The following is a 25,797-nucleotide window of genomic DNA, read 5'->3' on the forward strand; positions in this document are numbered from 1 at the left end:
ATGGCTTCGGTGCCCGAGCGGTGGCTTATCTCACACATGTAGTTTCAGAGGGAGCTGCGGTTACCCAATGCCTCAAAGCTATTCCTGTCCAACAGAACCTTTCCATTATAGTCCTCTGCTAACTTTCAACAGAGAGCTTACACTTTTCCACAGTGCTGGGCGCTTGATACAGATTTCTCATCCCTGAGTGCACACTGCCAAGAGTTAAAAATATTTCACCCCTTTACAAACGCTTGGTTTTTTGAACATGCCGTTCAATGGATCCATGACCCTTGCCTCCTCCGAGCATCCGATTGGCAACGCTGGCACTCTTTCAACGCCGTGGGCTGACTCCTCTGATGAGGGTGAGTGCCGAGGCTGAAGAGCAGCGGCACCACATGGCACTGTTGTTACTGCAGCCGCTGAAACCATCAGGGCGCACATTGAAAGAAAGCTCAAGTGGACTGAGAGAGAGGCTTCGCTTGGAGTATATAAGAAAAAGCTCAAGTGGACTGAGAGAGAGGCTTCACTTGGAGTATATAAGAAAATGACACTTAATATATTATCCTTAATAGAGCTTCACAGAGCCAGCACGATGTGGAAGTAACCAGTCAATTACACCCACAAACACAAGACACTGTGATGATCAGTTACAACTTACTAAAAAAGAATCTGCAGTCATGGCCAAACATATAATTTTGACTAGTGAAACAAAAGTTGATAGGACTGTGTTTAAAGACCTTTTCACACCCAACAGATCACACCCCAGATCATAACCAGTTCCAGTTATCATGAAGTATCTTTGTTGTAGCCAATCCCATAATGGTCAATCCTGGTTGACATTAGGTGAGAAATGGGGCCAACACACAGAGACCATTCACATTCATGTTCACACTAACTGGCAATTTAGAGTCACCAATTAATCTAACCCTAATCTATTCATTTTGGGCAAGAACCTTGACTAGTGTTAACCACTGTACAACCATGCCGACCCTTAAGATAGACATGGACATTCATTTTATGCGTTTTGCCACATTCCAAGATGCAATTAATGCTTTGTGACTTAGTTTAAGAAGGTATTAAAGTTTTTAACGTTTCAGTAGAGGGAGTGAGAGCAGGACACTTTATTCCAGTCTTGACAACATCTGTGAAGAAGTACCAGGAGTCATACAGGTTTATTGCAATTTTTTATCTTGATGTACATAATATCCAGCTGAAGCCAGGTACCTCATACATACATGTCATCAATGAAAGGCCTTGTTTTTCACCACAAACTTTCACCACTTTTTTTCCATTCAACCTATTCACAACCCAGAGCAGAAAGATCACATAATAAAGATTTGATTTGTTTAAATAACAGTTCTCCAGAGATACAACCTTGGTATAAAATCAACGGTCAGCTCGAGGTAAGCAACCAAAGTAATGAGTTGTATTCATGTGAAGAAAAAAAAAAAAATCCTAACCCACAGTAATTATATCAGAATCCTATCTTGCATAGAATTTTTGCACAGTAACATTTGTGTATAGCTGCTACTATGAACACTTTTACTAAAACCACTCAAAAGGTGGGACATACTGCAGGTTAATCAGTCTTGTTAATGTCTGGATAACTGTTTCAATTTGTAAGTGCACTTTGTGTATATTTGGCAAAAGCTAAATAGTTACCCTTCGAAATATTTAATTATTTTGTATCCAATGAACTTGCAGTTTGGCAAAACTTTTATTAACTTGTGTGTGTGTCTCAAGTTACTGACTCTTAAGGCACATTAATCAAAACTATCATGCTACTACTGTTTACATGGAGAGCAATATTCTGACTTAACTTTATCCTGAATAGGACATTACTATCATTATGATGTTTATGAGTTGCTAATAGAATACTTTATTTATATCGTCATTTACACGTTACTGAGCCTGGTCTGATTTTGACTCCTGTCAACATTTCGTCCTACTGCTTGTTGTCTTTATAATGCGAGCAAGGTTAGAATGCTTCATATGTCCCAAGTATGATCTTATTCAGGTAAAGGTAATTCCAAACATTTTGTACATGGCAAAGTCTAATTCAGACTATTGTCTGAATATGGTAAATGATGAAATATTGGTTTCCATGTAAACGTGTCTTCTGAAAATTTTTTATTTAGTAGAAACATAGGAGTCGTACCTAAATGAACTTGTTTGTAACTAGGTCATGCCACACCCTAAACCTCTGCTGGCAATTTGTTTTTCTAAACACACAGTGAATATTTCTCATTACTGATGCCTTTTATCTCATTCAGTCTGTTTGGCAAACCTTTGTTGCCAATCATTCTGGAGAGCAGTGCAGATGATGCAAATGCAAGCTTATATACAGTACTCATATAAACTGTAATCTTACAATTAATTAATCTATTACATGTAAAGTGCTAGGTAAAATGACAATGTTAAAGTTTTGATTAGGTCTAGACTAATTCAGTCTCAATGAAAAGGATACAAAATGGATTACCAGGCTATGTGTAATTAGACGAATGCGACACCGGATATAAGCAGAAAGTCCCTCATCACCCTGTTGTTCTTGTTTTTTTTTTGTTGTTATCCCTTTTGACGAACAAAACGATTGTGGGAAATGTCGTAGACCAAAAGGATAACGTCGTCTTCAGAGCTTCTCTAATCCTCACTGTGTCATACAGCCAGACTGCCTCTCTGGCTCTGTTTCGATCCATTTCTTCTCCACTTCCACCTAAAAAACACAACATGAAGTAAGTCATACATAAAGATTGGCGCATGCATTGACACAAGAGACATAATTTTCCTTCTCTTTAAACATCTTACCTGACAGTGATAGCGTGTCCAGCTGGTCAGATGTTTCTGCGGCTGGATGTCGTTCGCAGTGCCCAGAGACTTCACCCTGGTCTGTGACACCACTGCTCCCATTATTTCACATTCCATCGTGACGAACGGGTACCAGTCATTCGGGATCTCCTGATCAGATCCCAGCTCTAGCTTGCAGGAGAAGGAATGGGGATGATCCACTGCTGCAAAAAAGAAAACAAAGGTCACTTGTAGTTAGAGTGTTACGCCACTAAGAGGCAAACATACTGTGAATATGCACAACTAACCGGGGCCAGGTAGCTAATGACAAACAGATTTTTTAGGCTGTGGGGCAGGGAGGCTAGAATGTATCTCTCAGAAATGCGTTACCCATATTTTTAGCTGGCAGCCTCTCGATCCTCCACACGATGGCTGAATATACATTCTCATACTTGACAGTGCCGATGGACACCTGCATGACAGGTTGCGAGTCTGTGCTGCTGACAGAGCCCAAGCAGGCGTTTCTGTTCATACGGGCTTTCAGTGACCTCTGTCGCAGCAAGGCCACCGTCTGTGTCACCTTGACCCAGTCGCCTGGCACCGGCACGCGGATCACTACATTCTCACACAGTGGGTACCGTTCAGACCCCCGTACAGACGAGAGGAAGCTTGCCGACATGTTGAGGAAGGCCTGGAGCTCCACATAGGCACCTTGAACTGTGACCACAGCTTTGATTGAGAAAGGAATTTCTGTGCAACCCAGAGTGGTCGTCTTGTACCGCATCAGCTCCACTCGGCACGCGTCAGGAGGCGAGAACTTTACCAGTCGGGACCTCAAAAACTCTGTCTCATTCACACATTTGTGGAAATGACAGTCGGCAATCTCCATCCAGAGTTCGCTGCCCTCGTCCGACCCGTAGCTGGAGTTAGAGCGCAGTAGCCCGAGATCATTAAGGGCAAGAAAACAATCCCCTATTCCATTCAGAAAAGCAAGGCAGTGAATCTGGGTGAATCCTGTCCGCTCTATGACTCCTCCCGACTTATCCAGTTGTACCCAGATATGATCAGTGATCTGCAATGACAGCTCCTGCTCCTCGTAGTGCCGCCTCTGCTGATGGTGTACACACAGTTTAAAGATTTCCTCTTCCATGGTGACTACCAGGTCCTCTATGTCCTCGTGCACCGTGGAGCCGAACTTGAGAAGCTGCTCCACCTCTGCCTCATGACTAACCTCCAACTTCGGGTGATAGCGTTTCTTTTCTACGTAGGAGAAATGCTCCACCTTGACTGCGAGGACTTTGCGGGGCTCGCCGTAGCTTTCGAGTTTAAGGTCCGAGAGCCTAAACTGTGGGAGAAGCTGGAACTCCTTGTATGGCTTCTCTAGCCCTTTCTCATAGTACATTTGCAGCACACCACCCTGCAACAGGCGGAGGTAGATCGGCCCCCACTGTCGAGAGGACATACGGTTCTTTTTTTCAGGGATCCTGAGCATGACAGACCAGCCGTCTCTCTTCTGTGTGCGATACAGACCCCGAGGAACAAAATGAGATGAGTCCTCCCTTAACACCTCAGTTGTGCAACTTAGACGCCTCTCCCCATCTTTTTCAGTGTCAATTTCATTGTCCGTTTGTGCTCGTAAGCCTTCTAGTTTGTGGCAAACATAGGAGAAGGAGCTCTGGAGCTGGTCACGTGGAGGCTCCTGGCCGTCTTTGGTCCGAATAAAGAAACGTGGTAGGCTGTTGTCACATTCTGAGTCAGAAGAGGAACTGTCCACATCTGCACTGTGTCTAGATCCATCCCAGAAAGGGTTATAGTGTCCTGAGTTCCCCTGGAAAGAAGGAAATGGTCTTGGTCCATCTGAGGTTTGATTTAAGGTCTCTGGTGCAGGAGAAGGGGCAGAAGTGGTCGAAGCGCTGGACAAAAGCCGGAGGAAGTCGTTCTTTTCCCATGTGTTGGAGGGAAGCGGGGACACACTGCTAGGTGCCCCACTTACAGGAGTGCTAAAGGGTGTGCTACATGGTACAGAGGAACTTCCACTAAGACTTGAGTGGCTTTGAGGAGATTCCAGGGAAGGACTGAAGCTCCAGGAAGTGTCTCTGATTGGAGGAAGCACTAATTTCAGGCCATTGGGACGCGGTACAGAGGCTTTGATAAGGCCTGGTGCCTGTAGGGGCTTCTGAGGTGAGGAGAGGGGTGTGTTGTCATCTTCAAACGTGACCCAGTTTGAATGATTGGTAGAACACATGGCTGTAGATGACTGGTGTCCGGTCCCAAAAAAAAAAACACCTCCTCCTTTGCTGGATTAATTATCCCGCACTTCCAAAAACGTCCCTTCTGTAAGAGAACACATTAGAGAGTTAGAAAACAATGAAATAACTGAAGATATTCCAAATGTAGCATTTTAAAACGGATCAGTTCTCAACTTGAAAGTATGAACAGGTCAGCTTATGCTGTCGGTAGAAAAGAGAGCTCTTGGGGGTATAAATAAAACATATTTCCTTAATGTACTCCATGAAAGCTTAATGAGAGACTGACCTTGAAGCCCTGGAACAAGTTCATATCTGTTAACACTACAATTACCTAAAGTTCAAATGATGTGGAATTGAGTGGAAGCTGAAGCAGGCACTCCGCAGTTCAGAGACGCAGCAGGGGATCTTTCCCTGTCCCACCACAGACACTTCCCCTTTGTACTTTTTTTTTAAGTTTCTGGAGAATCTCTCATGCACACATTTATAAACTGAGCTGTCTGGCAAGTTCTCGATCACAACAGTTTGGGCAGTGTCATCTTTTAGCTATAGAGTGAGAAATAAGCCTGCAGAGATAGAGGGCTTCTGGGATTTTTTAATTATCCCTTTCTTGTTTTTCCTGATTTTGCAGCAGTGGTGTAAAACAGGCTGTAATTTACACAAGTGTGTTTATATAACACTAATTTGATATGTGAGCTTAATATTATAATTCTCTATAATACTGTGAGGTCTCAAGCCTACCATGTTGAGAGTCTCCAGATAATGTATGTTGTGATTAGGCGCATTACAAATTAAGTTGAATTGAAATGGGTGAGGCAAATGAAACATTGCCATGTTCCCACTGTAATTGTGTTTACAATCTCAGAGCCCACTGGCCATCTTCGAATGACAAATTAGACTCTCAGGGCAACGGACAGTATTTTGGGACTTTTGGCAAAGACAGCAGACTTACAGGCCAAGGGTCCACACTGTTTACAGTTCAAGTAGTTATTTTTTAATTAAATCCCCACAGTCAAACGTCTATCCACACAAACAGTGATACTTAGGTGTTTTAGGTCCAGATGACAATTTGGTTAATCTCCATTATTAATTAATCTGCATATGTAGGCAGATCAAATAAGAAGCCAATAGCCGATGCATTTCATCAATTTTCTCTGCCTCTTTTGCTCTCCATTCGTGCTGTTCACCTGGGGGCAAGTAATAAGTTGCTAGGTTTTGGGAGTTCGAAAGTTGTATATTGCATTTTATATATACTGCACTTTGAAATGAGGATAATCTAAATATTTCATTGCAAGCCTGCTCTAAAATGCAGGTGAGAGAAGCCATTTCATCAAAAGCCAGCTCGGAAATGCAAGTGAGAGATGTTACAAAGATTCTGCCTAATTTATCAGCATGAGGTTGGCTTTGAGACGCAGGTATAATGTGGCACAACAGCTGGTGCAGCGCCGCGCTTCACAAAGGGTACAGAGCTGCTAAACTTGTAAGGCGCTGCTGGAAAATGAATGGTTTCCGCCGGTGTGATATTAGATCTGCAGAACATAGTTCAATACAGGTTTTCACTGATGAAAAAGTGTGGGAATATTACTGGAGACTGGTGGTAGTCAGGATGATCCCTCAGATAATTGTCCTGCTACTCGATCACAATCTGTCTTTTGATGTCCTCTCACTAACATCTGGCTCTGAAGCTTCAGAGAAGCCACTTTCAAGATGCGAAAGCCTCATGTCCCCGTGAAAAAAATGAAAAATAATTGAAAGCAGGCAGCCTCAATTACAACCGCCCTCCTCCCTCCAAGATCACAGCCATGTGATTGCATGACGGACACATCCAGTGGCAAGTTCCTCTAAGCTATAAATAAACAGGGAAGTGGGGGCTCTGGTTCAGGGTGGTGGATTGACAAGTCTTCAAACGCCGGAGAACATCTTTGTAATGAGAGGATGTTTGTGGCGGCACTCAGACGTTTCCACAAGTTCATCCCTCCCATCCCGTCACAAAGAATCCCTCTGCTTTGGTTCAAAGCGACGGGCACAGAGAAGTATGAGCTCTTCGCGGGGGTGGGTGGGTACTGAACATACTCTCAGACTGATTCCCGGTCGCTCGTCTCTTCCCGGGCCCTGCAGCACTGCCCGTGCAGAAATGAGAAGCTGCTAAATCTACAGAGGACAAAAGAATACATTCCACGCATTCCTCTGGGACCAGCAGCGTCGCACACAGGAAATACCAGCCCGCTATATCCGTGTGAACTGACAACAAATATTATCTTAATGTCACTTTATATAAATGCAATGTAATGTGAGTTCATATATTCTGCTGCGTCTGGTTATTCATCACCGTCAAACTAAACAAAGACAAAGACTGAAATAGGGGGTAAGGAATGACATTCATTTTGAACTAACCCTCAAAAAGGAACTGTATAAACATGAGGAATTACTTTTATAATTATAAATAACCTAAAATATGAAGACTTCTCACAAGAATTCAAGTTTCTCTCCCAAACACTGTGCAGGTTTGTTCCAGGTCAAATTGCAGCACAGTAATTAAAAACAAACAGTAGGCTTATCCCATGAGTATCTCAGGTTCCTCTTCACTGACTGATTATTACTATACTTAGACTAATGACTGCACTTGCCATACCTGGTGTAGGCAAAATCACCCGCACACCTCATGGACGACAGCTTAAAGTCTGAAGTAACTAAATTATAACAATCACTGGGTCAAACTGAGTCATCATACGTTGCCAAAGAGGTGCATTTGTTGTCTGTCGGAGAGCAAAGTCAGCACTTTAATTTGCGAGCCCTTCAAAACTGCTTCGTGGATTCATCTGGAATATCGTGAGAACTTATTCCAAACTCAGAGACAGTGAAATCCACAAAAAGGAACAACAGTCGGGAAATGAAACTGTCTGAATCAGGAACAAAACTATGTAATATGATCTCAATTAATGATGGATCACTTTGTTTTTGATGACTTCAGAGGAAACTGTTGAGGTTCAAGGATAAAACTCCTGCTCACTCACACACACACACGCATGCACAGACACACAAACACACATTTGAACTTAAACTTAGCGAACAGATGCTTCCTGATGAAACGAGACCAGTTTCTGTTGGATCCTCCGGATATTTACTTCACACTTGCACTAGATTTTTAAACACTCTAAGAAGAAAAAAAACAAAATGAGACGTCCTCTTGTTTACTTTGATAGGAGTGTTCTACTGTTATCACCACAATGACCATGTCATGTAAAGTGCAGAGCTGAAAATGAGAGGACACACTTCCACGCTGCAAAGTGAGCGGTGGCCTCCCTTTAAACACAACAGAGAACTGGGTGCAGCTGATTACTTTTTTCATCCCCGAAGGGAAATTAAGTAAGTAGCTGCCTGTTTTGTTTGGTCTCCCGCACACTAAAAACACTCTAAATGGATCAATATTATGTAAGATAATCAATATAGATTCATTACAGGACTCCCGGCATTCGCTGTAGAGATTTGTTCCACTTCCGAAAATCGAGACTGGAAAAACACATGAGCTGGAGTGAATGAATGAGAGATGTTTGTTTGTGTAAATCTGTCAGGCAAGTGTTTAACACACTTATCCACTGTTTGCTCAGCGAGTCTTTATCAAATACAAGTTATTTCCCGACAGATAAATCTGTTACCCGATAAAACCAAATGATTTGAGCCTTTTGCCGACTTCTTGGAATCGACTTTAAGTACGTATGAACAATTTAACAGGATACAAAAAACAATTCTAGCATCTGTTTACATTTCACATGAATAACTAGATTACTCATTTATGTAATTTGTCATTTCAGTAACGTTGACTTTCTCTGTATTTAGATATACATATTTTTAAAATTTGTATTGTGTTTTTCCACTCCAAGCTTTAACATGTTACTTTGTTTCTTTCTTTTAGGTTTAATATACGTAACCGATTGAACATCTACAGGCTTATTTCACACAAAGTTTCATTTGCACAGAGACAATAGAGATCTCTTAAACTTTGGACTGTATTTACGGTTATTCATCATCAAGTTTGTGGTTAAACACACATCCTGTCGTGAGGGTTTGATAAGGTCTAAAGTTTCTCCACAATATCGGTCATATCGCTCTGGATCTAATGTTGACCTCAGTCGTTCAGGCATAAAGTCACTGACTCATGGAAAACACACACTTGCATAGATGTGTGTTTCAGAGTAATCTCACAACGAGACTTTGGTCTTGTAGTCAAGCTACACAAAAACTTCACAAAAACTTCCTAAACAACAAAACACACCATTTAAAACACTGGGTTTCCTCTGCTGTATCTTGGCTGGTGGCAGCATGAGCCAGCAGTGAACATGGCTAAACGTTAGCTAATGTTAGCAAACTTTATGACAGTCCGCTATTCTCCACCCTCGCTACTGTCACACTACATTGGAGCCAAACGTAAACAAAACCCTGTGGAACAAACAGTTTCCCTTCAAATGACCGGTGTCAGCTTCGGAGCTGGTCCGTGACAGTGTGGTTTCCTGCCAAACTCCATGAGAAAAGCTGCACAGAGAAGTTTTCAGCACATCACACTACCATTGAAGAGAGAGTGGGTCATGTGTGAATAAATCCTTCTGGTTGTTGCTCCACACCCACGGTGCGGGGCCACTAATGCCGGACTCACACGCCAGTCGCCGGGTAAACAACAACATTTGTTTCCCCCCCCCCTTGTTACTCCTGGAGAAAGCCAACACAAGCAGCGTGCTGTCACCCTCCTCACAGCCGGGCCTCGGGTCCGTGTCCCCCGGTCCCCGAGTTCCCGGTTCCCCGCCGGGCAGCTCCGCTCAGCGCCGCTGTTTGGATGCTAACTTGTCGCTCGGCGTTTTTAAAACTCCGGTCGCACTTTTATTTTGCGGGGAGACGCACAAACATGCGCCAGCGACCGGGCCGACCACTGACAACAAACCCGAGTCCACGTCCACTTTGTCCCAAACCCGGAGTTTCTAACATGGAGTTCATTTAAAAAGACACGAAGAGAAACTCACACGGAGTCACAGACGAAGTTCACTGGTCCAGGTCATGACTCCTCGGCTCCGCTCCTGATGTCCGCCGGTTTGCTCCAAAATGGCAGAGAGTAAATCCTGCGAGTTTTAACAGAGATTCCCCTCCCGACTACACGCACACAATCACACGGACACACACGAACACACACTCACACACGGGACACTGCAGGAATGAACACACTGCTGCTCCTGCTGCTGCTGCCTTCAGGACTGTAGGAAATCTCTCAATCCGGATATTGGGCGCGCACATTGACAACAACTGGAGACAACACACAACAAACACAAACCTTTAGGCTGAGTGATTAGAGGTAATTAAAAAAACAATTACAGTCCCGTTGGTTGTGTCAGCATTGTTGGGAATTAAATGTTACATATCACACGTGCTTTGATTTAAGATCAGGATTTGGCCGGATTAAAAATAATTTTAAAAAAAGACCAGAAAAAAAGCCTTTTACCATCATCAACCTACTAATTCAACCAACATCTGTCTGACTGTTGTTTATCTAATCGTCCTCACACCTGGCCTGTGTATATTTAGTGGATGAGGGAAGTGCAGTGTCAAATCTGGTGCGATTTGGACAAGCAGTATGTTAAATATTAATACAAAAGTAAAAGCTGCCTGTTTGGAATGTTCTGCTCTTGTCCTGTGTTAAAGCTCCTGAGTCTCTTCAGAATTATTCCTTGTCATTAGTGAGTCCTCATCAAACAGTTCTGCAGTAGACTGTCACTTTTTGTTGTTTGTGTGCTGGACGTTGTGTTTAGAGCTTTTTATAAACCGTTTATGGTGCAGAGTGAAGTTAACAAACTTTGTATTCATCCTACCTGGTTTATCTAAAATCACGATTTTATACGATACGATTTACACGATTTGTTTTTCATTAAAAAAACTGAATTTAAATGTTCATGTATATGGTTTACTCACAAAGATTGGACGGTGCTGGTGTTAGTTCATACACTGAATGTCAGCTATTTCAGAGGTCAGTTGAGCAATCCACACAATCTTCAGACCCAAGTTTCACATCTATTCAAAATAAAAGCTCTGTAGTTCGGCGCGATACAAAGCATTGCAGCAACAAAATGTGTGATTCTGTTTTGTAGACCAAATGCTTAAGAGACAGTGATTCTATGAAAGTTGTTGCCATGATGGAAATCAGCACCCAAGACTGTGAAGTCAATATCTCAGTCCGATATGGTGAAATAAAAATGATCATTATTAATCGTTATCATCAATTTGATTTGGTGGGGACTTCTCCTGCGGTTTGTATGTTGTTGTCCTCTGCTACAACTTAACCTAAGACACATGAAGAAGACATGTTCATCTCGGTCCACAGACTGAAGGCACCCTGCTCTACCCCTAATGTCTGTTAGCAACAGTGAATAAAAGAGTATAATAAAAAAATGAAATAGTCCATATATGATAAAGAATATCAGTAACCACTCGGCATTTCATCATGTTAACTTAAGATACACTAAACTACTTCAAAGTCTGTCCTGCATTAAAGATGTAACTACACGCTTTTTCAGGCAGGACATTCGGGTGGGTCTCTGTTCCACCATCCTCCATGTCTCATTTATGTGTAATAATAACACTTATGCAGACACATGTGCTTCTTGGATGTAAAATAAAACAAAGAGTTTTGTAAAGTTGTTTTTTCAGTTGATTTGCCTGTATCTCTTCAGTGTACAAACAAATGGTAGTTTTTACTACTTTTTAGTACTTCGGCCTCTCCAGCTGAAAACCAACAGTACATGAAAGCATCATAAATTCAACTAAAATGACACGTTCTCCCTTCCAAAACAAAGTGACGGCATCAAACAGTAATCCTCCACTTCTCATATGTCATGTTTAATGGTGCGGCCTCAATTCCCAGTGGTGAGGGTGTGTTACAGGGTGTTTTTTAAAATGATAGGCAATTCAAAATCCCAGTCTCCCCCAACTCCCCAAAATGCTGCATGAAAAGTTAGGTCAGCTTCATTGCTGAGCAGTTATATCTAAAAACAAAGACGCGTTTTAGTGTTGAGCAAGCTCTTTATTATCTGACACATATTTAAATGTGCTTTGCAATGGGTTACACTGTGAGAATCAAGTATTCTTTTATCAGTTCAGGGCTGTGTTGGTAAATCTGGGTGATTAAGAGTTTTGCTGGCAGGTTGAGAAGGTTTGAATAGTCATCATCACTGCTGGGCTTTTTTTTTTTCTTTCAGCAGTCTCCTGTCACTACAGGCCGGAGACGTTCTCTCTTACTGCAAATGTTCACTGCACTTTGCCATGACTCATGAATCGGGTTGCCCAAGCAGCACTGTGTTGACTCCTGTACGACACAACCAGGAATCAGGCTTGTTCAGATAAATTAATGCAGATTTAGTTTTCCCAATTTTATGTTAAAATAAAGATTTGTGACCTCTGAATAAATGCCTTTTATATATATTTTGCAAAAATTATACAGGACAATTATATCATGATTTGAATTGAGTGTATATTCATATTAACCCTTTTTAGCCATACATATCACAACAAGAATGTAGAGACCGTGGCCTCACCGTTGCACATCCACACTTACTTTGGTGATAAAAATACTTGATACAGAGTGACTTCACAGAGACAGAGACAGACTGACACCGTTTTACGAGCTTCAACCTGCCCATCTCACTCTTTCTGTCTCAGTAGAAACCATTAATCAGAGCTTCAGGGCAGACTTCTTTTTTTTGTTCACCTCCTCGAGAGGATTGAAATGTTTCCAAAATGTAGAATTCATTCAAGTGTGTCTTTGTCATTTGTGTATTCAGGTTTTAAAGCCCTTCTTCATTGACGCTCATGATGTTCGTTTGTGTTATAAGGGGTATTTTGCTGTCTGTAGAAACAAGGCTTTTAATCAATACTCTCAAATTTGATAAAAAGAAAAAATGTAAGCGTGAAACAGTACCAACATGTTGTAAAGCCTGGTGCCACAGTCACAAAATGACACAACACACATACAGCAACACCAACATTCGACAGGGTTTGGTCTTCAAGTCTTGACATCAGTGAACAACTTCTCCTGTTGTCAGCTGTTTATCTTCCTCTGTCCTTGTTTCAGCAGTTTCTCTCCCACTCTGCGTGGTCCAAAAGGTCAAGTAGCCGCTTCCGGTGCAGTTTCAGAAAATGTCAGATATTTTTCAGCGAATCATGTGTTTGTTATAACTGGTGCTGTGTCAAGGAAAAGGGGGAAAACAGAAGCTTCTTCAGTCAGACGTGTTGCAGCCTCCATGCAGCTCACTTGTACTGCCACTGTCCGACAGCAGAGGAATCTGAGGCTCATGTGGCCGTCCTGTGGTTTGGAGACAGTGGTTGTGTTGGTACCAGGACGCTGCCGGGAGGCTCCACAGTCCAGCTCATCACTCAAGGTGACCTTTGTGACATCAATTGGAGCCAGAGTTCCGAGGGTAGCTCTAGCGACCTTTGTTTTTTTTGGCATTTCCCTAAAAGGAAACAAAAACAAATAGCATACGACTCAGTTCACACATCCAGGGTTAGGATTAAAAGCACTGTGCTGCGTTCAAGGGCAGTAAACTGGTATGATCGCATTTTCCCTCGAAATTCGAAAGACATGCTGAGTCTGGTTTCTGGACTTCAAGAGGAAATTGTCACCAAACGTGTTCTGTCCTGCAACTTCCCAACATGCAGCTGTGTGTGTGTGTGACAAGCAGGAACACGCTCGCTTTAAAAAGGCCTCTCCGTTTCGGCAGCTTGAACTTAATGACTTTTTCAGATGGTTCGTGCAGGTGCTTATCCCATTAGACCCACGAGCAACCACCACACACCACAGCTGACCTCCCGGGTCACCTCTCAACTGACAGGAACTTTACGACGTCGCATTTTGCTGAAACTATCCTTCACACTCTTTGAAGATGATTTGTTTAATCACTGCTCTTTAGTTATGGGCCGTTAAGATAAAATTACACAGAGTGAAAGTAAGGGGCCGCTCGACACGAACCTGAGAGAAGGAACTTGAATTCAAAAAGGGAATAAAAGCAGAAATAATAGGTAATAAGTCTGTGCCTACCTTGCTGCCCAGTTTGAGCGTGTCGATTTCCTCCCTCTGCTTGCTCAAAGTCTCGTTCATGCTGCAGAGGTGGTCGCTCATCATGCTGAGCTGGTCCTCGTAGCTCCTCTTAGTCGTAGTCAGCTCATCCTGGATGACAGGAGACACAGTTACAATACGAGGGAGGAGGGAGGCTGATGTCTATACTTAGACTGGAAGCTCTTTGGCAAAGTGACTCCATCTTACCTGCAAGCGTGTGATGTTTTGATTTGCCACCTTGACCTCCTCGCTCAGTGTCTCACGCGATTTCTCTGCGATGGTTAATCTCTTGGCCAAAGCGCGACACTAGGAAGAACAAAAACCAAGTTAGCGTCTGCTTTCCCCCGATGCGTTTCTCGCAGAATTTAGAGAAAAGCTGCAACAAATAATTCAGTGGTAAATGCATCTATTTTAGGACAGTGTCAAGAATGCACACTGGGAAAAAGTGACAGTTTAATACCTGAGACACAGACTCAAGATCAGGCGCTTTCCTGTTGCTACGATACAAAATGAGGATGACGGACATGCCAGTTAGTCACAATGCCACAGGAAGTCACTTAGACAAGTATCTAAATTCAGATCAAGCTTCCGCGCAATACTAAAAATATTAGGCCTCAGTTTGTCAGAAAAAATGAATGTGTAACTTGGGAATTATGAGAGAATAAAAGAAGAACAAGGTTAACTTCCGTTTCTGTTTCTCCATTACAGAGGCAGACATAAAATTGTGTTATAGTTGTATTTATAGAAAGGAAGACATGAGGGAGGTGACTGTTCAGCACTAAAAGTTTAGAGGAGGTTATAAGTTTCCATACCACTTTCCGGATTACATGTGAGGTGAGAAAGGCTGTGTGCGATCAAGAGGTCTTTGCTTTAGGATGCAGTTAATAAAAGCACTGGAGTAAGAGCTTCACCTCAGAGTGGAAGTGCACAGCTTTACTGTCGGAGATCTGCAGCTGGGTGGTGAGCTCTCCCACTCGGACCATGTAGTGAGTCTTTATCAGCTGCTCCCTGGACTCCTCGTCTCCCGCCTGCAAACACAGACACAACATCCACCGAGATTAGATGCTTCTCGGGAAACCAAACTCGTATATTTTGGGAAGTCTGTTCATTGGGTGAGTGTAGGACAACTCACTTGTTCAACTGTAGATGTGGTGCACAGCATGCCGACCTGGAAAACAACATTTTAAATCACAGTGTCAGAGAGCAAATCATAGATCAGATGTCCACAGACAGGTCTCTAAAACTGCTGGGTCAAACCACCCACACCCGTCCTTCGGAAATGTATCTGGTGCCCTTTCCCACAGTGGATCCAATTCAAAGTCCTTCTGCTCACTCACAAATACCAAACCCCCATTCTAGCTCACTGTCGCTGCTTTCACACATACACTGAACTCCGGATAATCTCCTGACATTCTCGGAAGGGGCTGTATGCTAGAACGCAAATCTCTGAGTGAGATGCTCCTGACGATCTTCAGGCTTTCTCCTGCCAGTCCCCTGGGAAAAGCATCTGGAGAAGCAGTGGCATACATGTTGAACAAACTGAAGAAGGTTTCAAGAGTGTTGATGTCAACAAAAACATGTGATATCTGCCGCAGAATTATTACGTCCTGCCTCTGCCTGCTGCACCACCCCTCACCTGAGATTTCTGTGTTGTTATAAACACGTTGGACTGGAGGCTCTCTTGCTGCATTGTTCATATGTGAAAGGCAAAATCCGGAGAAAGTCTAGACCCAATCGTGCAGTCATTTTCCGGAGTTAATTTCTGAAAACGGCTTGACATGCTGCACCACCACCCCCCCTCCTGTAGCCTTCGCTCCTCTGAGGGCAACCTCCTCTCACCTCAACTCAGGACCAAACATCGGACCTGGGGCAACAGAATCTTTCTCACCTTTAAAACACTTCAATAAAACCCACCTTTCCAGAACTATTTTTAATGTTTTATTATATCTTCTATCTAAATGTTTTTATGATGTATGTTATATAATCATAGTTTTTATATGCGTTCTGTTGTTTCTAATCCTGTAAAATATCTTTGAGCATTGTTGAAAGCCCTGATCCCAAACCAAAATAATCCACAAGTAGTAAAAAGACGAGTGAGACAAACAGCTCTGGGTTGTGAACTCTGCATCGACTTGAATAAACAACAGTATTCTTCTGTTCTGGAGCAAAAACTTGTAAAGCGGGGGAGCCACAAGAAAAGAATGATAATACTCCCTTTGTTTAAGCAAATCAGACGCCGGTGACACAGCCTGAAAATGTTCCTATGCAAGTGAAGAAGTGAACAACAGGCAAAGCAGAGTGACTGTACCAGGCTGGTGCACAGCGTAGCCTCTTTCCCTGACGCTTTCTGCTCCATCTCCGCTTCCTCGTGGCTCTGCGCCAGCGTGCTGGCTGCAGCTGTCAGAGAGTTTGGACTTCCCCCTAGAGCCGCCGCGAGCTGCACTTCCAGGTCCGCAATGCGCTGGTTCTCTTTTTCCAACCGCACCTTCCCCAGCTGGGCCTCCAGGAGCCAGTGCTCCTTCTCCTGCTCCAGCCGAGCGATCTTCTCCTGGCTCTGCATCACCTGCAGGAGGCCGGCGGGGAGAGGAAAGGAGTGGACAGTGAGCATTTTGGAAGAGGACTGAGCAGAGGTTGGGAGGAGTGAAAGGCCAACAGTGTTTAGGAGGGAGTGAGGAAAACTATTTAACAAACCGCACACACGTTTTACAACTTAATCTGATCTAAAGACTTTGAAAAACTACATTTAGTAGCAGAAACCCAACAAGCTCAAACTTTATAGATTAATTTCATGACTTTGTGGTTGTGATAGTAACCTTGGTACTGAAATTTAATAAGGGCAATATCGACCAAAGGAAAACGGAAAAAGGACACTAAACTCTCTGAGGACAGAATATGAACACACTCGGGTCCAAGTTTCTCAAATCTTCACAGCCGCTCTTTAATGAACGACTTTCTGCAGCGCATCTGAAAAATCACATTTTGTCAATGCACGACCCAGATTTCTGTTCATTTCTGTGCTTTATGACCAACTGTTCCACACCTTAAATGATTTCAGACAACTGTTGATGTTGGAGTTCTGCCATTTCCATTTTTTTTTTTACATTTCATTTGTTCATAAATCTTCATGTGCCTCATTGTAAAATTTAGCGACAATAAACATAACTGCATGTGGAACCATTTTGACTTTATCTCTGCGTTATTACAACACCAGCACAATGACTCATTCAAGGTTATATTGCCCACAAAACACTGCTCTTTGACGGATGTAACCCCCTAAAAGCTTAAACGCAAAATCTTCAAATGAATAAATTCTAAACAGAAATAGGATGTTTGAGAAGTTTGAGGGTCGAGTGTCATACCTGTTGAGTGAGACCCTCTCTGCTCTCGGTGGAACTGGTGAGTACACGACGGTTTGTCAGGGCTTCTTTGTATGCAACGGTCTGTGGCCTGGGCTGAATTAAGAAACAATAAATTGGTGAAATAAAACCAGATGGACATTTTCATAAAAGAGTGTTTTAAGAGGCACTGAAGCTTTCCTTGTAACAGCAGTGGGCAGAAATCTGTGGGCTTTTACTGTCACCAGCCGAGACCTGGGTATGCTCAACAGATTTAGACGCATACAAACCTTTTTGATCGCTTGAATATAAGCGGCTGCTTTCTTTTTGTTGGCCAACATACTCTCCGCTTGTAAGGGGTTGAGGGCTTGTGTGCTGGTTCTCGGACTGTAGCCTGAGGATGTGAAGAAGTCCAAGTTGTTGCTGAAGAAAGTGGCGATCTGCAACAAGACAGTGATAATATTATCGTTTTTTAATTCTAAGAAAAGAGAACAAAACGCTAATTCATTATTGTGTTTCTCAGTGCAGATGCTCAGCGTTAACTGGTGTGTTTACAGCAGAGAAGTGATTCCACCACCGAGTGTCCGTGGTCATAAACATCTGAGCTATTAAGCTTTTTCCAGCAGAGAGGATCTCTCACAAAATGCAGCTCACTCCACACATCCCATGCCAGCGTGTTATTCAGCACTGCAACCCACCGAACTGTGCCTCCCATCAGCACGCACACATCAGCCAACAGTTAACTTGATTCGCAAAGAGAAATCATTTAATCCCTTTACTCTGACTGGGGAGCAGCTGTACAAACTGTGATTTGGACGGTATATTTGAACATCTCACTGCTGCCCACCTGAGTCCCGCCATTCTGCGTTATCACATTGGTGGCAATTCACCAACATAATCCAGTTGCAGGGAAAATTCACTGCGATTTGCAATTAAGCCTTTATGAATTAGAGCAATCAAAGGACGCACACATTGACTGAACGCGCAGCAAAGGAAACATAAACCTGGCGGCTGCCTGCCCTCTGTTGGCTGTACCTTGCCAGTGCTGCTGGTCAGCGAGCCCAGAGATCCCAGCAGACACTCTGAGGTGGTGCAAAGCTTCTGGGTGATGGTGGGGAGCTCCTGCTCTAAGCCGGCCTTCTGGTTGTAGTGCTTTGACATCTCTGGAAACACAAGAAGGAAACAGGAGAGGCATTAACAGAGCATATTTTCCTTGAATGAACTTCACCATTTGATATTTTTTCATTGTGTAAAACAGCAGGTTTTGTGTAAGCTAGCGCACCGCCCATAAGAAGTGGCCTTACATGCTGGTTTAGAATGGGCTGCTTGCTTGACCTGTGAGGATTATGGTTGCAGTTTTTCTTTCTGTATCTGTAAAAGTGACCTTCAAGTATAACGGAGTTCAGCAAGTAAAGACCTGCAGCTAGGCTCATTCCACAGAGCCCTGAAGCCACTGCTGCTGCACAAAGAGTTGTTCACCTGTTTATTCAGTGAAGTTCAGTGAAGCTCAACTCAGCACGCACAAGTCCAAATTCGACAATCAGTTGTTATTGCTGCTGCTGTGAATGCGCTGTGTTGTGATCGACATCAACATGCTACTGCAGAGCATTAGTCGCATGTTTATTCAGAGTGTATTAATATTGAACGTTTCGTGTGTCCAAAATGCACCAAATTTGACATAGCAATTTTTGGAATCCGTAGATAAATTTAGCCACAATCAATAACAGACAAAGTAACTAACTAAATAAACACAATAAATTGTTGTCTGTTCCAAAATGTGACTGACTGTAGAGCACAGCAGTGTCACCACACTAGGGATGTCACGAGAACCAATACCTTTCGATACTAAAATAACAAAACACAGACGATGCCCATTTATTTGTAGCACCGTAAGAACCGTGAGCACCGATGCCAGCTGTTAGCATCGGTGCTGCGCCTCTTCTGGAGCTGCTGCGCTGATCTCTGAGCAGCTGAGACCAGAGAAACTCAGTGTTTTCACTGTTTCCACTGATAAGAAGCAGCCGGTCAGTCAGTGAGCGACTGCTTCACGTGAACGAGCTGTGATCTCACTGTGTGCTCCGCTCCCCGCTCACTCGCTCAGAGACACAGTCTCTATCTCGGAGCGCACGCGCACACACACACACATCGCCCGCTCCTGGTATTTCATGAAGGCTTGATACGATGATGATTTAAAAAAATGAACGTGAACGTGACTTTCACTCACGTTCAACATATGAAAACTGATTGGTTAAGTTCGCAGTTAGCGAAAATTATGCACAACACTGCACAGGGAGCCACTGCATAGGGGCTGAAGAGCCGCATACGGCTCCGGAGCTGCAGGTCGCCGACCCATGCTCTGGAGGATGATGTGAGGCGTTTTTTTACCGTGGTATCGAAATTGGCATCGAGAATCGGGTTATTTTACTGGTATTGGCACCGACTATTGAATTTTTGGTATCGTGACACCCCTACACCACACTGCCAAAGTTCACAGTACACTAAAGCTTCTGGATATTTAGTCCACAACCACTGGGCAGGTGGTGTATTGTTGTGAACACAGAAGATGTGTGTATGTTGTGCTGGTCGTGAATGACTGTGGGTGAAAAGTGGCTCACCTTTAATGGCATCGTGGAGACTGTGTAGGCAGGCGGCCAGCTGGGTGAAGACAGCGGAGGTGCTGCTCTGTGGCATGGCGTCCTGCTGAACACCTGAGACACAGTGCAGAGAGTAAGCCATTCGGTCTTAGCAAATTCGGTATTAACATTTTTGACTTGTATTTGAAGATAAATATTACAGTTAAGGAGCTTTCAGGCAAAAACAGCTGAGAAAAATAACATACTGGGTAAGGCCAAAAGGTTAATGTAGTTCTTCAGTTTATCAAACACAGATGTAATTCTCTTCATGTCGCTCTGCAGCTCCTGGTTTTTCGCAGTGAGAGCAGCAGTACTAAGAGTCGCCGCACTCTCTTCTTCAAGGCTGAAAGGAAAAGAGTAGAGATTCGTCAGAGCGGCTTCCACCACTGCATTTCTTTATCCCTAACAAACCCATGCAGGGCTGACCTTTTCAGCTGGTAGGGAAGGATCTTTTGCAGGAAGTGGGTGTACGAGGAGAAATTATCAGCAAAGGTCTTCAGCTTCACCACAGTCTCCTTCAAGTCACAACAAAAACCACGATTAGTGTTTAAAAAAAACAAGTAACACAATGTTCCCATCTAAAAACCACTCACCAATACTGTGACAGTGTCCTCTGTGATGCTTTGGTGTAACTGCAGGAAGCTGTCCTCCAGGGGGCGCACATAGGCTGCATTCTCATGAAGGTACTGAGAAAACTGGGTAAAGAGAAAAATAAAGCCTCCAGGTGTCATTGAATACTACTCCACATGCAGAAGCAGTCCTAACTTTATTCCAGACAGAAGTTGTCTTTATGTCTCATGTGGTGTGGTAGCCTCACCTTCTGGTTCAGCGGGGAGATGGGCTCAATGGAGGAGTCCAGGGGATAGATGTGAACTCTCTGCTCGGTGTACGAGTGGAAGTTCAACAGAGCAGCGACCAGGTCCTGAATGAAGCTCAAAGCCTGACCTGCCACATCCCGGGACTTAAGCTGTATCCACAGAAGAACACACAAAATATATTAAGTCATAAAGCTTTATGAATTGTGTTTATGTCTTTATAAACATGACTCAAATGAATGCTGTATAAATATACAATTACAGGCTCTGTATGACTAATCTTTAGTTTGATCTCTCACTCACCTGGTGCCGTCGATTGTGGGGTGGAACATTGAGGCTGTTGTAGTCACTAAATTCTGCAGGACGAGATTGAAAAGCATTTAAAACCAGAGCAGATCCTCGGCCCTGAACTTTATTGACTCGACAGATATAAATGGTTTAGCCTCCTGCCTCCTCCTGTGCAATCTTGTGTGGTGTAGCATTACACAGTTTACTCCTGGGCAGAATGTTGTTAAGTATCAGGGACACAGACATCAGTGTTCTCAAATAGTGGTCTGCTCCGTAGCAGGTTGTTTTTGCCCGAGTGATACTCACTGGTGTCATTGAAGGGCACTTTCTCCTGGATAACACTGCTGCTCTGTTTCACCTGTTTGTTCAGCTCCGACTGGCACCGCCTCAGCTGCTGCTGACTGGAGACACAGACCGAAAATAATAGAACAAATAGGTGACGCTTTTCAACGAATAGCACTGAGTCATAACTACAATAGGCAAAAAAGTAAGATCAAGGTTCATGTAATTTATGTGTAGCTAATGTGTGTGGAAGTCAATAATCAAAATAAAAAAATTAAGGGGTGCTAGTTTCTTATCAATACCAAGATTATATCAACATCGATACAGAGGTGTTAATTGTGTTATGTTTCCACCCGTCGCATGTAGTTTACGTATACTGTAACTCTACATTTATTGCAGAAGTAGTTAACATCATTAGCTGCTTTCAGACATACACTGTGCTGTATCAGAGAATGCAAATGTCAGAGTGAATGACACTTCTAGCACGTGACAGAGAGTTTTGGGGTTTTAAGAGATGACACCGTTGTTGATGTGCTGTAAAAAAAAAATACAAACACATATTTGAGAGCGTCTGGTGATAATAAAAAGTAGATGTACCACTCTTCTGTTCGCATTCTGCACTCTTTTGCTTCCCTCTCCAGAGTCTGTGCTTTCACCTTTGGGAAAAAAAGAAAATACACTCATTTGAATGAATGTCAGAGAAAACGAACTGGATATCACGTACTTCATCCTCGTCCTGCGGATCCTCACCTCTAAACGCGCCTTGTCGCTCTGCAGCCGCTCGATATTTTCCATGTACTTAGTGGTGAGTCCTTCCACAACAGCCTGGTGCTGATCAGAGTCTTTCTCCAGCTCCTGGAGTCGTGTGCTCAGCTCAGCCTCCTGCCTCCTATGCTGCTCATCTGCTTCATAAAACTAATGAGTGTACAGCAGAGCACAGAGCCATCACATGCACTGCTATCCCCGGTGCATTCACTTTAAACATTGTGTGTGCAGAACAATGATGGACAATTGTTAACACAGCAGGGTTTCTTACTTGGATATGAAGTCGCTCATTTTCTACTATCTTCTTCTGCAGGTCCTCATCAAATACACTCTGTGTCTGCAGGCCGTGCTGTGAGGGAGAGTCTCCTTTACTCTGCAGAAATTACAGCTACATTAGCTCCACAAACATTAGCGTTTGATCTTCATCATTACAGAGCTTGTTAATTTCAAATATCACTCTTAAAGCTAATGTCTGCGCTATCAAATTCATTTGCATGTCCATTACAAAAAGGACAGAGTACATCCTGTACCCTCTATACCACACTAGCTACATGCTTATATTTCCCCTCATGATCACCTTCCCCTTTTTGCCCTTGGCTTCTCTGGTGGTTAGCTCCTCTTGCAGCAGCTCCACCCTCTTGGCTAGTTGTTGGTTCCTGAAGCTGAGACTGTCCATCTCCTGCTCCTGTTTCCTCAGGCTCTGGTCCCTCTGCTTCAGCTGCTCCTGGTGAAAGAAATAAAAAGTGTCACGTGAGAAACACATGTTGCATTTAACATGTCTGCATGTCTTCTTTTTACTAACAATTTTCAGTAAGTGCTGCAGAAAATGGAGTCTGCTGAGATTGAAAAAAAAAGAGGAGGTAAAGTTTGCATGTGTAAGTGTAACATAACTAAGAGCACCCTAGCAACAAGTACAGTCAAATTAGGTGGCCCTCTGAATATGTTCAGCAAATATGATTATGTAGGTGTTTACAGCAATTATCCATGGCTCTGCTCATACTACCTTTAGCGAGACAGAGTTGGCCTGTTCATCTACCACTCCCTTCTTCAGCACCTGATTCTGGGCACGGAGCTGTGGAAAGACAAACACAACTGTTCAGATATGACATAAATACAATATAAATCATGATCAGTGATCCGGCTTGAGATGGAAAGGCACTTTGTGATATGTATTCACGTTTCCATTACACGGAGAAAATTGTGGTTATATGCATATGGGTAATCACTGTTTTTTAATCCTAATCTGCACCAAAATAGGTAAAAGTCAAGGTTTTTTACTCTGTGGCTGTTTACCACAGTTGCAGCATGTGAGACAGTTGCACAGTCAGCACTTTCTGTGCAGGAAGTAGGTGGTTGGTAAACGGGGATCAGAGCAGAACAGGAAGCAGCACACACTCCCTGTGCTGTCAGCTGACACAGAAACAAAGGGCACACTGGAGAAATTACAGGCTTTACTGTTTTCACTGTCAACTTGAAATGTGACAAGAGTGACTGGTATTTACAACATTAAACCAGTTAAGTTTATGAATGAGTCAGGCTGGGCAATAACAATTATCAAAAGTATCACAACATAATCATCCTCAGTAGCAAACAGCAATCATATCTTGCGTTTATGTTGTGTAAACACAGCGAGAAGGACAATTTTATCCTGATATAATTTTTTCCCATATCGCCAAACGCTGTGAGTGAATGAGATGGCATCTAAATGTGGGTCCAGCAGGTTTGAATTTTACTAATCAAGAAACGACAGCAGTTATAACCACAACATATTTAATCTGATCTCACATTGCCTTTATCAGTACACTGTAGACTCATGTGCCTCAATATGCGGCTGTGGCTCAGGGGAGCGAGTGGTTCATTCATTAACCACAGGTCACTAGTTCGATCCCAGACAGCATACTCCCTCATCCTGCAAGTGTCCTTGGGTTAGATACTAAACCCAAATTGCCCTGACAGCTGTGCTGGCAGTGTGTGATGAAGAAGGTGCTGCACATAAATCCACTGTCAGAATGTGTGTGAGGGGACGGATGGAAAAACTGATCTGTTGAGCACTGTATGAATACAGACTTACACTTTACACCTTACAAACTGTAACCAGGCATCATTTAATAAGTTCTAACTGATCTACTTTAAGGCTTAAAGGCTGAAGTTTGTGTTACTGAACCATGTCTAGTGTCATTGTCTTCTCCATCTACTTTACTTTAATGGAGCGTGACATTTAGCATTAGAACCCCTCAGAGTAAAGCAACACAACGACCTAGTTTACAGCCTCCATGACACAAATGACCACAAAGATCGTGAAAGTGAGTCAACACCTCGACACTCAAACTGCTTGACCACAATCAGGTGTGATTTATGAATTAGTAATGTCCCCAGCACTGATCTATCACTGACATCTGTCACTGTCTTCACTCGTTAAAGGGGTGGCTAATGCTAACAGCACATGGGCACCCTGCGTCCTCCTCCCTGCTCATCGCTGACAGCCAGCGTTACCTTGTCCCCATGACAGGAGCAGTGGCAGTTGTGAGTCTTACCTTGGAGTACTCCTGTGCCAGCTTGCTGTATTTGGTCTGCAGGTCTGTGACGTTCGCCATGGTCCTGGGACACGGTATCTCGTCCTATGCTGGTTATCCTCGATTAGCTGATGCTGGTCCCGTTAGCTCGTCTAAACCAAAGCCTGACAGTCCTCTCACTGTGCTCCGCTGCCTGAGGTGTGGACGGTGCTGAGCTAGAGCTATGTCTACCGAGCTACCCCAGTATAACGAGCTACTTATCGGAGGCTTGTTCCGTTACTCGGTGACACTGAGCTCGGACACATTGTGACAGTGACTCGTTCCCGGAGTCTCCCGGGGAGAGAAGCCCTCGCTGGACATGTGATTCACGCCGGTTTCCTGAGCACAGCGATGAAAGCACTGCCTTTTCAAGTTAGCGGTGACAGGCAGCTAGCTAACCGACTAGCCAAGAGCTAACTGGCTATGTAGCAAAACAAGTCCAGCTAAGCTAGCCCCGTGTTTCCTGACAGCAGCCGTGAAACCGGCCGCCTCCGTTAATCCTCAAAGAGAGGAGGTGTAGCTGTTGCTGTAGCTACTGAAAAAGCTTTAATAACCCATTCATGTGAAGGAGTGACTCCATTCTCCAACCCGCAGAATCCTCCTCCTGACAGAGGGAGCCGAGCTGACACCAGCACAGATGTCAAAGGTCACAAAATAGGAAGTGGTGGGCAGGACTAAACAGGGCGCCCTCTAGTGTTTGAAGATCTCTAAAAGGAGCGATCGATATTGTCTATTGACTATTAAACTAGTTAAGGAATTAAAAGCAATATTCAACTAACACATTTTTATAAATTGATGAGACAATTGACAATTTTGCATAATGAGTTATTAATACTCTAATAACTTTTTGATAATAACTTTAAGTACGTACTTTTACATTATTAACAGTTTGAATGTAAGAATTGTAATTGCATTGGATTACTATAATACTATTATAAGATCTTAAACTTCTGCCACCACTGCAGACACATGGATAAATCCTGGGATCACACCACTAACAAATGAATCTAAGGAATTCAAATTA

At 43.4% G+C, this 25,797-nt stretch overlaps 2 protein-coding genes across 2 annotated transcripts; both read right to left on the reverse strand.

Moving 5' to 3' along the window:
* Nucleotides 1–1,153: 1,153 nt before the first annotated feature.
* LOC133966119 (stonin-1) lies at nt 1,154–10,189 on the reverse strand. Its single transcript, XM_062400879.1, has 4 exons — nt 10,025–10,189; nt 3,157–5,100; nt 2,788–2,990; nt 1,154–2,695 (listed from the first exon to the last, which is right to left on the reverse strand). Exons 2-4 carry the CDS (start codon nt 5,009–5,011, stop codon nt 2,630–2,632), a joined length of 2,124 nt encoding a protein of 707 aa, XP_062256863.1. The 5' UTR covers nt 5,012–5,100; nt 10,025–10,189; the 3' UTR covers nt 1,154–2,629.
* A 1,862-nt stretch (nt 10,190–12,051) lies between these two features.
* Nucleotides 12,052–25,404, reverse strand: ppp1r21 (protein phosphatase 1, regulatory subunit 21). Its single transcript, XM_062400921.1, has 22 exons — nt 24,756–25,404; nt 23,225–23,293; nt 22,799–22,945; nt 22,493–22,594; nt 22,207–22,371; nt 22,054–22,112; nt 21,481–21,575; nt 21,190–21,242; nt 20,889–21,038; nt 20,665–20,766; nt 20,498–20,586; nt 20,278–20,414; nt 20,054–20,146; nt 18,474–18,601; nt 17,729–17,878; nt 17,463–17,555; nt 16,412–16,666; nt 15,236–15,271; nt 15,015–15,131; nt 14,311–14,409; nt 14,086–14,214; nt 12,052–13,501 (listed from the first exon to the last, which is right to left on the reverse strand). The coding sequence occupies exons 1-22, from the start codon at nt 24,813–24,815 to the stop codon at nt 13,472–13,474; spliced, it is 2,358 nt and encodes a 785-aa protein (XP_062256905.1). The 5' UTR covers nt 24,816–25,404; the 3' UTR covers nt 12,052–13,471.
* Nucleotides 25,405–25,797: the final 393 nt, after the last annotated feature.

This window comes from Platichthys flesus, chromosome 12, assembly GCF_949316205.1.
Source record: "Platichthys flesus chromosome 12, fPlaFle2.1, whole genome shotgun sequence".
Classification (NCBI taxonomy): domain Eukaryota; kingdom Metazoa; phylum Chordata; class Actinopteri; order Pleuronectiformes; family Pleuronectidae; genus Platichthys; species Platichthys flesus.

Bases quoted from the DNA above. Each gene is read 5' to 3' on its own strand.
- LOC133966119 (XM_062400879.1), bottom strand. From the start codon at position 5,011: ATGTGTTCTACCAATCATTCAAACTGGGTCACGTTTGAAGATGACAAC. The intron at 2,991-3,156 runs GTAACGCATTTC...TCTTTTTTGCAG, and splicing joins GCTGCCAGCTAAAAATATGG to CAGTGGATCATCCCCATTCC. The intron at 2,696-2,787 runs GTAAGATGTTTA...TGTGTTTTTTAG, and splicing joins GGACACGCTATCACTGTCAG to GTGGAAGTGGAGAAGAAATG.
- ppp1r21 (XM_062400921.1), bottom strand. From the start codon at position 24,815: ATGGCGAACGTCACAGACCTGCAGACCAAATACAGCAAGCTGGCACAG. The intron at 22,113-22,206 runs GTGAGGATCCGC...TTTTTCCCAAAG, and splicing joins GCGACAAGGCGCGTTTAGAG to GTGAAAGCACAGACTCTGGA. The intron at 14,410-15,014 runs GTGAAGCTCTTA...TGTTCTTCCTAG, and splicing joins CTGTGCACTTCCACTCTGAG to TGTCGCGCTTTGGCCAAGAG.